Source organism: Panthera tigris, chromosome D1 (assembly GCF_018350195.1).
Source record: "Panthera tigris isolate Pti1 chromosome D1, P.tigris_Pti1_mat1.1, whole genome shotgun sequence".
NCBI classification, from domain to species: domain Eukaryota; kingdom Metazoa; phylum Chordata; class Mammalia; order Carnivora; family Felidae; genus Panthera; species Panthera tigris.
The window spans coordinates 53,312,924-53,327,091 of NC_056669.1; the positions used below are offsets into that span (position 1 = coordinate 53,312,924).

The window sequence follows — 14,168 nt, forward strand, 5'->3', positions numbered from 1 at the left end:
AAACAGTACCACTCCTCTTATGAATTTTTATTAAAAAATGTTCTTTATGACTTATATGGGTTTATCATTGTTTTAAAATCAACACAGTTTTTTAAATTTCTCAGTTTTGATGGTAAATACTAGTGGACATAACCTGCATAAACAAAATTCCTTTGAGATCTTCAGTAATTGAAAGTATAAAGAGGTCTTGAGACCAACCAAATGAGAACTTAGACCTTTGGAAAGAAAGGAAACAAACAAAAAAGTAGTTATTACCCATTTGTTGGACACTTACCATTTAGTTAATATGAGGTTAAGCTTTTCACATATTTTGTTTCATTTTATCTTTATAATAACTTCATGACATATGTATTAACTACATACATACATATGTATACTACATAACCCCATTTTCACATGGAAAATTTATTCTCAAAAGAAGTTAACTTGGCTAGTTCATAAGTGGAGGAGCCAGGATTTCAGTTTAAGTTTTCAGAGTACATGTTCTTAATCATTACCATAACCTTAAAAAAGCAAGGGTCATTTGTACAGGATGTAAGCCCAGGAAATTGTTGATAGTTCAATGCCATAATGACTCATCTACCTCTAGCATCAGGCCTCAGAAAGATAACCTTAGAAATCTTTATAGACTTCAATAATATGTAAATACCATGTGGTGCACGTACCACATTTTGTTCTCTTTAGTGGTCCTCATTATAAGGGCTGTTAAATACGAGAAGTATAAGAAGGATAATCTAGGTATGAATAGATGCAGTTGACAATGTTTAGCTTTAGCTTTTTTGGAAAAGTGATTTTAGCGTCTTATTGAAACAGGATAAATATTCATTTAGGACTGTCCGCAAATTATGGCCTTTTACAAAAATCTTATTTTCTAAGACCTCCTATCCAATCAGCCAGTCCTCTGAAGAGCCCGTCATTGCAGGAATGATGAAGTGGAATAATTGTTCTAAATTGTTGGTATCCACTGTCACAAAAGCAAAAGAATCAGCTGTTGCTCTGTTTACATAAAATAAGACTTAGGGTGATTTTTTCATGTGATAATATTTCAGTTCATCAAGAAATAAAATCTTTGCTAAATAGAGAAGTTCACCAGATCTAGTCCTTGTCAAAAATTTACTTGTTGACTATAGAGTAAAAACTAGTATATGGGCAGTCACTTTTCAAAAAACTGATTTTGTTATCTCCTAGTGCCTTCTGTGAAAAACTATTTTAGAAAATAGCAGAATTTTTTGCTTAGTAATTTATATTCTGTTTACCATCTTCCTCATATTACTCCTCTATCCTCACCCCTAACCTAATGCTGTTTCAAATATTCAGTTTGGAGATCAGCAAATTTTATGGAAAACAAGTTATTTGCTTATTTGACAAACTGTAATTGTCTGGTGTTGTTGGGCACTGGGTTAAGACTGAGGGTAATATGATGAACCAAAAAATAGATAAGGTAATGAAATCTACAGACAAATGAAGGAGATGGACAGACATTAAACAAATGATCACATCTATGTGTTTCTTTTTTTTTTTTTTTTAAATTTTAAAAGGTGCTGTGAACAGGAGTACATGGTATTACTAAAAAGAGCCTAATGAGAGGATTGACTTAAGAAGGCTAGAAGAAGATTGAAGACAAAATGAGGGTAGGGGAAGGTGTGAGTTGCATTTGTGACAAGTCAGCAGATCAGTCGAATAGCTGATATGCTTCTGGAGCTTAGAGAAGAAATGTGGGCAGGAGATATAAATGTGTGAATTGTATGCTGATAGGTGATTGATTGAAATTTGTTGGCTGAGGTGAGCTCATTTAGGGAGAATGCATACCGTGAGAACCGAGGAGCCTCTAGTGCCTAAGTATTGAGGAACTCTAGTGTTTAATAAACAGCTAGAGTAGAAGGTAAGAGACAGAGATGGACATCAAATAAATAGGAAAACTAGGAGAATACAGTGTTAAATGTTTCAAGAGGAGAGAATCTTCCAAGGAGAATCAAATATCCAGACTTTCCTATTACCATGCTTGTTCCTACCTTAGACCTGTGTGCTTGATGTTCCCTTTTCTGGAATGTCCTTCCCCCGGAGCAAGATGTTATCTCCTTGGAGAAGAGTAGCCAACCCTCCAGGATTGTAGTCAGATTCTCTTGATCTTTGAAGCTCATTATACAGTTAAGATTAAATTTTGTTTGGGCCTCAAACTCAGTACTAAATCAAATATTTAGGAAACATTAAAGACAATTTTTTAAGAAATGTTTAACAGTGATGGTAGAGAATAATTTTTAGATTTGAGGATGCATCCTCCCTAAGGCATCTTGACATGAATTGTTGAAATGGTGAGAGCTCTGTATTACACCCTTCCACCTAGTGTATCATTGGATGGTCAGAGTGAGAGGGGAAAGCTGAAAGGTAGGGGTCCGCTCTGTGGAAATAATGAATGGCAAATGTGTCATAGTAGTGATAAGCCAGTGGATTCAAAGCAGTAGTAAAACAGATGATTTCCTTCTGAAAGATGGGAATACCATTTGACAAAGACTGTTTTAAAAGCTAGGTGAAAGCTGTGAGTTCATTTTAGTTCAATGGAATTTTTTTGAGCTGACCACAGACAAGTGATAGGAGGTTGGGAGTGGGGGCCTTAGGGAAAGTTGCTGATCCATCTTCTGCTGAATAAGTTCTTCCCCAGCTAAGGAACAGTAATTCCTCTATTCTTTCAAAATATGAAGATTAGCTCTTAAATTTTAGGGCCCAAAAGAATAAATGGCCAAGCACTCAGTGACCATTTTATAGTAATCCACTTACCAATTTATGGCTGTAGTACAACCTTTTTTTGGTAACTTTATTTTTTATTTTTAAAAAGCTGTTTTTGTAGTTAAGTTGGTTGACGTGTATTGAATGTACTTTTGTTATCTTAAACATCAAGTCCAAGCTCGTGGACTTTCCTTATATAGTTTGCCTCTCTCCATAATTTGGCACAAGAATGCTTTTTAGTGCTGAGTGTTTTCTTTCTCTGCTGGTCTCTTCACACAGCAGTACTGGCCTTTCACCTGGTTTTGTGTCTTATTTTAGAAATGGCCTTGTTGTCAGATCTTATTTTAAATGTTGGTTAGCCCAAGCCTTGCTGCAAATGTCTTTCATGTCTGTGGAAGACAAAAAAGAAGAAGAAGTCAGCATAAATTAAAATACGAATGATTTCACATGGACCTAGAAACAAAATTGTTGTAAAAGACACTAGAGATTAATGCCAAGCTGCTCCTATCTCCCACTCATGTAAGAATTTGAGACCAGAAAGGCTAAATGACTTGCTAAAGGTTAGGAAATATTGATGAAAATTTATCATTCTTCTTACATGAAGGCAACATATCCTAGTAAGCTATAACTTTAACACATAAAACAAATAAACTATTCGTAAGGTAGATAAATATATCAATATAATAAATACAATACAATACAATAAATATATCAAACTACTCACCCTGATTATCTCTGAGAAGAGTATGGGGGGAGGTGCATTATAAAGTTTTCTTTGTAATTCTCTGAGTCTGTCAGTGTTCAGTTATGAGCATCATTATTTTCATATCGTGATAAAGGCCGTGACCACTAGGATCAGATCTGGATTTGAATCTGGCCTGTACCACTTAAGAGGCTGCGACTCCATGACTTAAGGGAAAGCTTCTTAACCTCTCTGAAGTTCCATTTCTTAGCTTGAAAAAGAGAAGTAACAATACATACTTTATTGAGTTAACTATAAAGGAATTAACTGTAAGGTTCTTACAGCTAGTGCGTGGCCCGCAAGGAGTACTTGTAACAGCAGCTGCTATCGCTGGTACTACTGCTGCTGTCCCTACTTTTGTAAGCGAACACTGGGCACTGGCAGAAGATGTTCATTATGGAATGATTAAATGTTCATCTGCTTAAAGACTAGATGCTGAATGAGGCAGTTTTGTAACATAGCTTCCAGATCATTTTAAATTTCTGTTAATTCAGAGGAAGCACATGGCCATCAGTTTTTACTTACCCTATTAGAATAATACTTAACTCTTGGGTACCTCAATCAGAGCCTGATCCATATTATAATTAAAATAAGAATCCCTGGCATTCTTCATTATTTTATACTAGAGCGGCTTACCCTACATTGCTAGGGAAAATTATTAACCATCGTTAAACTAAAAATCCCTATTGCTACTCATCTTTGGGCACCCTACGTAGAATTGCCATGTGAGAAGCAGATGTCCTTTTGACTGGAACTTGTAGTTCTTCTTATAAACTATTTTCTCTGTAACTAGTATCTTAATACAGATTATATGTGTCTTCTGAAAAACAGTCTCATTGGCTTTCCTTGTATTTCAGGAAGATCACTGATGAAGTCTCAGAAAGAAATGTCATTTCGTTTATGTAGATATACTACTGACAACCTACCTAGAGATTGTGTAGTCACAGATTGGAAACCCAGGGCCTTATAATTTTTTAGGTTATTATTTGGAACAGGCCTAGATTGTTTCACACCTTTTAGGTACTGAGTAACAGCCACAGTAAAATATATCTGAGTATTTTTCTGTACATTATTTGTAATGTTACTGTTTGTGAGCATGCTGTACTTTTCCACTTTACAACTGAGGAAGCCTGTCATCATCATTAGTACTCATTCATTCAGCATGAGCACCTGTTTTATCTTAGGCACTGGAGATGTAAATATGAATAAAACATGATTCCTGCTCTGGAAAATTTCGTAGTTTATTGGGAGAGAAAGACACATATATAATTGCATTTCAAAGTGATATATTCTGTATAATACATAGACAAAATGTCATAGTCCTATAAAGGAGGGAACAGTAAATTTGGGGATGTATGGTAAGGTTACAAAGAGAAAGTGGCATTTGAGTCAAGTCTTGAAGGATAGTTGGGAATTTGCTCTTTGGAGAGAGAGGAGCCAGTAATGGTCATTAGAGGCAGGGAACAGCCTAGCAAAGGCCTAAAGACTTGCCTGAGCATGCTGTGTGAGGGGAGTATCTTCAGCATAACTAGAGAAAAGCCTTTGAGAAAGAAAGTGAGTCAAAGTTAGGAGTTTGAATTGTATCATTTAAACAGTAGGGAATCATTGAAGATTGTTAAATTATGGCTGGTATAATCACACATGAGTTTGAGAAGTCATAGTAGCTTGGGGCTGGAGGAAGAAAGACAAGTGGCAGTCACCAGTTAAAAAGTTGTAGTTCGGGGCGCCTGGGTGGCTCAGTCGGTTAGGCATCCAACTCTTGGTTTCGGCTCAGGTCATGATGTCACAGTTGGTGATTTAGAGCCCTGAGTCAGGGTCTGTGCTGACAGCGCACATCCTGCTTGGGATTCTCTCTCTCCTGCTCTCTCTGCCCCTCCCCTGCTTGCACTCTCTCTAAATTAATTAATTTTAAAAAGTTGTAGTTCTCCAGGCAATACATGAGAGTTTATACTAGCAGTATCTTTGAAGATTAAAAAAAAAAAAAAAAGTGGGGTGGGGGCACCTGGGCGGCTCAGTCAGTTAAGCATCCAACTCTTGATTTCAGCTCAGGTCATGATTCCGGGGTCATGTGTTTGAGTCCCTGTCAGGCTCTACACTGAGCAGTGGGCATGCTTGGGATTCTCTCTCTCCCCCTCTGCTCCCTCCCCAACATGCACTCTCTCTCTCTCAAATAAAAAATAAAATAAAATAAAATAAAATAAAATAAAATAAAATAAAATAAAATAAAATAAAATAATAAAATAATAAAATAAAATAATAAAATAAAATAATAAAATAAAATAAATAAAATAATAAAGGGAGGGGCAGGGAGTCTGTGGATTTGCGAGAGTTTTCCTAGGTGTAAACAATATGATATGGGAAATGTGGGCAGTGGGAGAGCTGGTTTGGGTGATGAGGTGGAGTAACTGAGATTAATAGAATTGGGGAAAGTGAAAAAGGAGAGGAAGGATTGTTCTTTGCTTTGTGTTTTGTTTACTCTGGGAGCAGGGCAAGGATTTTCATTTTGCACAAGGTAGGGTCAGTGTTTTCAGGAACATTCTAGTAGGCACGTCTGGATCTGAAGTTCAACAGAGAGGTTACCATAGTAATATTTTTGAGTTCTTATTGTTTATTTTTCCATTAAAAACTAAGGTTCTTGGAGGTTAACTGATTATGGTTTCAGGAAGGTGACTAGAACCAAAACATAAATTCCTAAGCTTCTTACCAACTAGGCCTCAACTAAAATAGCCTTTTGAAAGAAAAAATAAATATCTTGATTTCCATTATAATTGTCTTACTGTTTTATTTCCTAGAGTATCTTAAAAAAAAAAAAAGCCCAATGGGTGTGTGTGTGTGTGTGTGTGTGTGTGTCCATAATCTATTTTCTGCACTGTTTTCCGATCTTAATGTTGTTTGACTAATGCCAGTCAAATGATGAATACTCACGATAATAGCTGAGGAGCCCCAAGTCTCTTGTTTTGTCCTAGCAAAATCTTAAAATTCAAAGATTAGATAGTCCTCAGGAAATACTCAGTATTTCATATATGTTTGATTTAACCCCAGTTGTTGGCCTGATTCCACATGAGGGAGACTTTAAGTGTTAAAGAATGAAAGTGTACTGTCCACTTTTCTGCAGGAATTGAAAAGTAAGATTTTCCCCCACTATTTGAATTGTTGCGCTATGAGCTATTCTCTTGAATACCAGAGAATAAAGTAGACAGTTCTTCAAAATCCGTCCTCACCCCCAAGTTTCAGGGGTCATTCAGCGATCATTGAAACACTTGGGTGGTTGTGAAGGACCTGAAGAGGATTTGAGCAAGACAGATCACCATACATATCAGATACTCTTTTTTCACTTAAAAAAAAAAAAATGAGCATACTTTATCCATGTGAAATTCTAGTTTTAACTGTGACTATATAGAATCTCTGTGAAGCTTGTTGGGCTGTGGTATTTTTCCTTTACTTTGTTCTTGATTGCTGCGAAGTGTAGTTGCCTGCTGTTTAAGGCAGCTGCAGTTGAGTGCGCCCAGAAGTGGTTGATTCTATATTTAGTAAGCCATAGGGTTTGTAAAGCATTTGCAAATTCCTTCGGGATAAAATGGTTTCTATAAATGTAACATTTTTAATGAAACTATTATTATCACCCATTAGAGAAATATAGCAGCTAATATGGGTGGATTTGTGACAAGACAGAGGCACAAAACCTTTTATTTTATACTTAAGAGTACACTGTTTTAAATACTTAAAATTAATAATGTGAATCCTGTTTTTATACTTTTAATCTTGAATTGCAGAGCTTTTACTCAAGTGTTTACCTTTGGTCCAACATTCCGAGCAGAGAATTCTCAGAGCCGGAGACACCTGGCAGAGTTTTATATGGTAGAAGCAGAGATTTCTTTTGTTGAGAGTCTTCAAGATCTCATGCAGGTAGGTATGCAAGTTTTAAAACAATTTCTGAATAACAGATATCTGTGAGATTGAAATGCTTCTGTGTACATCTGTGCATTATAGGTGTTCATGGAGTGAAGAAGATGGAGAACTAAATTTGATAAACATTAAGTGCCTTTAAAGTACAAGAGTCAGATAGATTTAAGTTCATATCCCAGCTCTGCCATTACTTTTGTTTTGATGTTATCTAACCTTGATGATCTTTAGCTTTCTCAACTATAAAATGAGAATAATAGTAACTATTTCATAAGGTTATGGGGAGGAGTAAATGAAATGTTTGTATAATGTAAAGCACCTAGTAGTGGGCCTGGCATATGGCAGGCTCAGTAAATACTAGCTCTCGTTATTTGTTAGGCAAATAAATAAAACATCCTTATAGTTAGAGAAATGTCTCCATAGCTATATTGGAAAGCATGTACAGGAGCCAGCAGAGCTCTATTTGGGAAGAAGAGGGACAAGAGGTACGGCCAGAGAGATAGTCAAGAGTCAGATCATGAAAGAAAGACTTTGTAAATGCCATACTAAGTAGTTTGGACTTAAAGGAGAAAGAGTTCTCAGTTGGGAAAAGCCATTGTCTATTATAGTTTAGAAACATCTCTTACGTAACATTTTAATTATTTAGAGGGAGTTAAAAATGGGGGTGGGAGCTTTTTTAGGAGGCTGTGGCCGTAATCCAGATAGAGCACATAAGCTCTGAAGTTGGATGGACCAGGAATGTTTAGCTCCACCACTTACTTGCTATGTGACCTTAGACAAAGGAGTTAATTCTCTGAGCCTCAGTTTCCTCATCTGTAAAATGAGAGTAATAGTTCCTACTTTATGCGGTAGTTCAGAGGATTACACAGATAATGTATATAAGGCACATAGAATAATAGGTCATGGCACTTTGTACCCAGAAATGATTGTTGTTATTATGAATTGTCTCTCCAGTACCACTAATATCTTAGTTTGGATTTGTAATTACAGAATGTTTCAACTTTCATCAACTCTCACTTCTATTCATTTTATATCTTTCTGCTCTTACCCAGTAAATGGCCCAATTCTACTTAAAACATAAATACCACGTATATCATCAAATAGAACGGACTTACTATTTTATTATCCAGTCCTGGTTGGATTTCCTAGTAAACAAACTATAGAGCAGATTTGGGGGTTGGGATTATTGGGGAATGCTCTGGAGAGCAATACCCGTAAGGAAAGGAAGAAAGCTGTATTGGGCAGAGGGAAAAGTTGAACTACAATGCCTTTACAGAGGCCTTAGCTAATTCTTTGAGGAACTTTGGAGCTGGAATGTTCATAATTGTCCCATAGGAAGACAAGGGGGTGGTGGGCCTTTGTTCTTTCCCTGTCCAACAGTTACCTGACATGGATTAGTCTTGGAAGAGACATACTCTTGCGTAAGATAGCACTCTTGGCCTGGCCAGTTCCTGAAGAGGAGTCCAACCATGAAACATCAGCAGTTAATATTCCAAGTGGAGAAAAAACTCTTGGTCCTGAAGGGGTGTTTTGACCATACCCCACAGTTTCCACTTACCCCTTTAACATCTCCCACTGATTGTTCTCGGATCAGTGTTCCCCAGGGGACGTTTTTGGTTGTCTCTCCTAGGAAGTGGATGGAAGAGACGGGTGAGTGGTTGCTACTGGCATCTAGTGGGTAAAGGCTAGGGACGCTGTTCAGCATGCTAAAATGTACAGGTCCCTCCCCCTCAACAAACAATTATCTGGCCAAAAATGGCAATAGTAATGCTGTCAAGTAGCTCTTTTCTAAGTTGTGGGGATTCAGGATCTGAGACTCACGAGGAGGCTTAAAATTCCTTAAGCAGCTTTCAGTCTGAGCATACCACCCTATTCTGTATTACTGTTTGATTTAGACAGTGAGAGTATTGTAAGCAGTGGAACCACACCCTTTACTCCCTGTTGTTGCCTTGACTCTCTCTGTCTCTCCTGCCCAAACATAGATATCAGAGAAAAGTTCCAAAGACAAAAATTAGATTAGAATTTATTAAACATGATAATCTTTGCTCTATAATTGTATATTCTATAACTAAATAATTCTTATTTGGTATTCCACTGAGTGGTACTCAGCACACACTGTTGAATGATTTTTAATTAATTGAAGTGCAAGCTTTTCCTTAAAGACAGAAGAAAGATGTGCGTCCCTGAAAATTAATCTTCTGCTTCTCTTAATTTTATCCGTTTTATAAATTACATTCTGTGGAAATTATTATCTTCATGAAAATATGAAATCAGAGTAACAAAGGATTTTCCCCTCAAGAGGTATAAACAAATAAATATTACTATTTTTGACCCATTGAGTAATATATTTTTTAAAACATCTGAAGGTTATGCTAACCCTTCAGTTAAGTTTCTGTTTTCTTCAAATATATTTATAGAGCATAGTCTGAAAGTCAAGGTTAGAGAAGGCAATGATTTTCTTCTTCAAATGGAAATTTACTGCTCATGTGAAACACACCAGTTTAACAACCCCAGTGGTCAAAGTCTTCATCTTACAGATAGGTGTATTGTACCCCTCACTAGTACAGGCTGGGTGTCCAATCAGCCTGTTTTTGTGTGTTCCCCATATGTGCCAGCTTTTGTTAGTGATTGAGGTATATGACCCTTCATAAATAATTCAGTTACTTAGTGATTTCTTTATCTCACTGTTAGATTGAAGGTAATATAGGCTCAAGGGAAAAGATCTTTAGCTTCCTTTTGTTCTTCTTTCATCAGGTTTTTCCTTACTCTTCTACAAAAAAAAATATATATGTGTGTGTGTGTGTGTGTGTGTGTGTGTGTGTGTATGCGCACACACACACACACACACACACTATATAAAAAATAAATGTATCTGGTTGTCCGTTGGTAATTAAGTATGTTCCTGTATCTGGTCATATTAAGTTAATTCAGTAGATGCTTGTGCCCCACCCTGTGGGTGCCATGATAGGGTGTACCAGAAATGCAAGAGAGGAAGGGAAGATACCTGACTTTGAGGCAGCCTGTACTTAATGAATGTCTGTATCTTTCTGAATACAACATTTAGAGGGCCTAATAGCTCCCTGACTTCAGACCAAAAATTTTAGTTTTGATTACAAATATCTTCCATTCCACTTTTTTTCTTCTAACAAGAGTTTCTTCTGTGAGATGTCTGTGGATACTCCTAGTAGAATGAATTCTTACATACTGATTTGTGTTGTATCATGATTTGTGTTCTTTTTACTGTATGCTTTAGCAAAGCAAAAATCTACGTAGATTTATCTCTCTCTATATAAAATCTATATAGGTGTATCTCATTGCTCCTCTAATTTTAAAGTCAACTTTCATTTACCAGTGACTGAATGAAGCACTTCTCAAAGTGTCTTACTGTTCACAACAACTAATGTTTGTTGTATGCTTCTCTGAACCAGGTACTAAAGCTAAGTCTTACACATGGATTATCTCATTTAATTATCATAACAATCCTGTGAGCTAGGTACCGTCATTGTCCTGATTCTACAGTGAGTATATCGCAGTTTAGAGAGATGTCAGTTTTGGCTGTTCGTTTAACATCCCGCTTCAATACTAAGTATTGAAACTATGAACAGAAGAGTCATACAGTTTTCTTTCTTTTTTTTTTTTTTTTACCCACTCTGGGAAGAAGTTGCACTGCCTACCCAAAGCAATCTGGAAAACTGAACTAACTTGGTATAGTACATTCAGGGATTAAGAAGCCTAATGGATTGATAGCCGCTAAAACCTGGAGATCAGTCCGCACCCTAAACAGGTTTGCATATAAAGTAGCCTACTTGTCAGGCAATTCTATGTCATTTCTCTTAGGTTATGGAGGGGCTCTTCAAGACTGCAACAATGATGGTTCTTTCAAACTGTACTGAAGATGTTGAACTCTGTCACAAATTCATAGCTCCTGGTCAAAAGGTAATTAGTTTTGTGGATAAAGTCCAATCCATCTACTCTTTAAGTATATTAGTTACATATAATAAATATAATTGCATTTAATAATTTTTTTTCTCTTTTCTTACCAAGGACAGATTAGAACATATGCTAAAAAACAACTTTTTAATGTAAGTAATTATACTTTCTCTGAACTTTGTTTACACTTTATCACAGTATATATTGCACTGCATTAAATTTTTATATATATATATATCTCCTTATCACAAGGAAGGCCCAGGTTTTAAATGTTTTTATAGCTCTTATGTCTGGTTCCTAGGTGATAATGTTTCATGAATAAATAAATGAATAAATCATAACAAGATAAATGAACAGAGTAATTATTAATTGTATTAATGCAATTCAAACTAATACTGACTTTAGTAATCAAAATTTGTCTCAATTAAAAAGCTTTTATTTTAATTTCCGTATAATTAACATAGGGTATTATATCAGGTTCAGGTGATACAATGTGATTCAACAATTATATACGTTATTCATTGCTTATCATGATAAGTGTATTTTTAATCCCCATCACCTCCCCACCTCCCCTCTGTAGCCATCCGTTTGTTCTCTATAGTTAAGAGTCTGGGAGGTTTTTTGCTTTGTCTGTTTTTTTCTTTGTTTGTTTTGTTTCTTAAGTCCTACATATAAGTGAAATCATATGGCATTTGTCTTTCTCTGACTGACTTAATTCTCTTAGCATTATACTCTCCAGATTCATCCATGTTGTTGTGAATGGCAAGATTTTGTTCCTTTTTTATGGCTGGGTAATATTCCATCGTGTACATATTGATACCACATCTTCTTTATCCATTCATCTGTCAGTGGACACGCTTCCATAATGTGGCTGTTGTAAATAGTGGTGCAATAAACATAAGCACGCGTACATTTTTTTCAAATGAGTGTTTTTTAATTTTTTGGGTAAATACCCAGTAGTGGAATTGCTGGATCATATGGTAGTTCTATTTTTAATTTTTTGAGCAACCTCCATACTGTTTTCCACAGTGGCTGCACCAGTTGCATTCCCACCAATAGTGCACGAGGGTTCCTTTTTCTCCACATCTTTGCCAACACTTGTTTCATGTTTTGTTGATTTTAGCCTTTCTGACTGGTGTGAGGTGATACCTCATTGTGGCTTTAATTTACATTTCTCTGATGATAAGTGATGTTGAGCATCTTTTCATGTATCTGTTGGCCATCTGTCTATATCTTCTTTGGAGAAATGTCTGTGTCTTCTGCCCATTTTTTAATTGGACTATTTGTTTTTTGGGTGTTGAGTTATATCAGTTTTTTATATATTATTAATACTAACCCTTTATTGGCTATGTCATTTGCAGATGTCTTCTTCTGTTCAATAGGTTATCCTTTAATTTTGTCTATTGTTTCCTTTGCTGTGCTAAAGCTTTTTATTTTAGTGTAGTCCCCGTAGTTTATTTTGGCCTTTGTTTCCCTTGCCCCAGGAGACATATCTAAAAAAGTGTTGCTGTGGTTGAGGTCAGAGAAATTACTGCCTGTGCTCTCCTCTAGGAGTTTATAGTTTCAGGTCTCACATTTAGGTTCTTAATCTATTTTGAGTTTATTTTTGTGTATGGTGTAAGAATGTGGTCCAGTTTTATTCTTTTGCATGTAGGTGTCCACTTTTCCCACCACCATTTGTTGAAGAGACTGCCTTTTGCCCATTGGATATTCTTGCCTCCTTGCCAAAGATTATTTGACCATGCAATTGTATGTTTATTTCTGGGCTCTTTAGCTGTTCCATTGATCTGTGTGTCTCTTTTTGTGCCAGTACTATACATTTTGATTACTGCAGCTTTGTAGTACCTCTTGAAATCTAGGATTGTGATACCTCCGGTTTTGTTCATCTTTTTCAAGATTGCTTTGGCTATTTGGGGTCTTTTGTGGTTCTATACAAGTTTTAGAATTGTTTGTTCTAGTTATATAAAAAATACTATTGGTATTTTGATAGGGATTGCATTAAATTGTAGATTACTTTGGATAGTATGGACATTTTAACAGTATTTGTTTTTTCCAATCCATGAGCATGGAATATCTTTCCATTTGTGTCATCTAAAACACCAACTTATAAAATACATACATGTAATGTCTGCCTATCACTTTTACTGTTTCAGTCTTTTTTTTCATTTACCTTCAATTGCTCTAATCTGATAATATATTCTAAATCTGGTTTTTTGGTGGCTTTTTAAAATCTAAAGATCTGTGTTTTAAGTATAACACATACATTTTTTCTTCACTTCCACTATCCTATACAAGTAGTACTTGATATCAGACTGTTAATTCCACTAACCGTACTAATCAGATAGGTTGTTCCATTTTACAGTTTATTATAAAACAAACACATACTTGATATGGAAAAAGAACAATAAGCAATCTCTTCATAAATAATACAAATCATTGATATAAGTCTTAGTATTCGGTGTATTTAGTGTGTATAGGAGTTAAGTTTGGTACTCAGAAGACTAGAAAATTGTTTCTGAATGTAATTTGGTATCATTCTTCACTTGCTATCATTAGGTTTAGGAAGTTTTTGTTCTAAGAGAATAAAGAATTCAGCCTGTCCTGGAGAATGGTAATAAGAAAAACTTGGCATACTTGACTGAGCTGAGAATTTCAGATATCAGTGTAGACCTTCAGGCTACAAGTTAAAAGTGATGAGTCGCTGAGCCTGAATAAATAGCAAAACAACAGATGTAAGATCAGAAAAAGAGGAAATAGGAGCCCTATGATAGAGAATCGAAAGGCAGTGGAGTACAACTGAAAGCTTTTGAGGTTTTTTTTTTTTTTCTTTCACTTAAGTGTATATGGAGTATGTTAACTAACTGGAATT

The 14,168-nt window shown here is 35.8% G+C and overlaps 1 protein-coding gene across 5 annotated transcripts in view; it reads left to right on the forward strand.

The window, feature by feature from the left end:
• The window catches only part of NARS2 (asparaginyl-tRNA synthetase 2, mitochondrial), a 130,619-nt gene that overhangs the window by 79,938 nt on the left and 36,513 nt on the right, over nt 1-14,168 (forward strand). For all 5 annotated transcript variants that reach the window (XM_015536115.2, XM_007078963.3, XM_042957734.1 and 2 more), the window contains 3 exons: nt 7,240-7,372; nt 11,207-11,305; nt 11,414-11,451. In XM_015536115.2, coding sequence (XP_015391601.1) covers nt 7,240-7,372; nt 11,207-11,305; nt 11,414-11,451 — 270 coding nt within the window. The remainder of the gene's footprint in view (nt 1-7,239; nt 7,373-11,206; nt 11,306-11,413; nt 11,452-14,168) is intronic.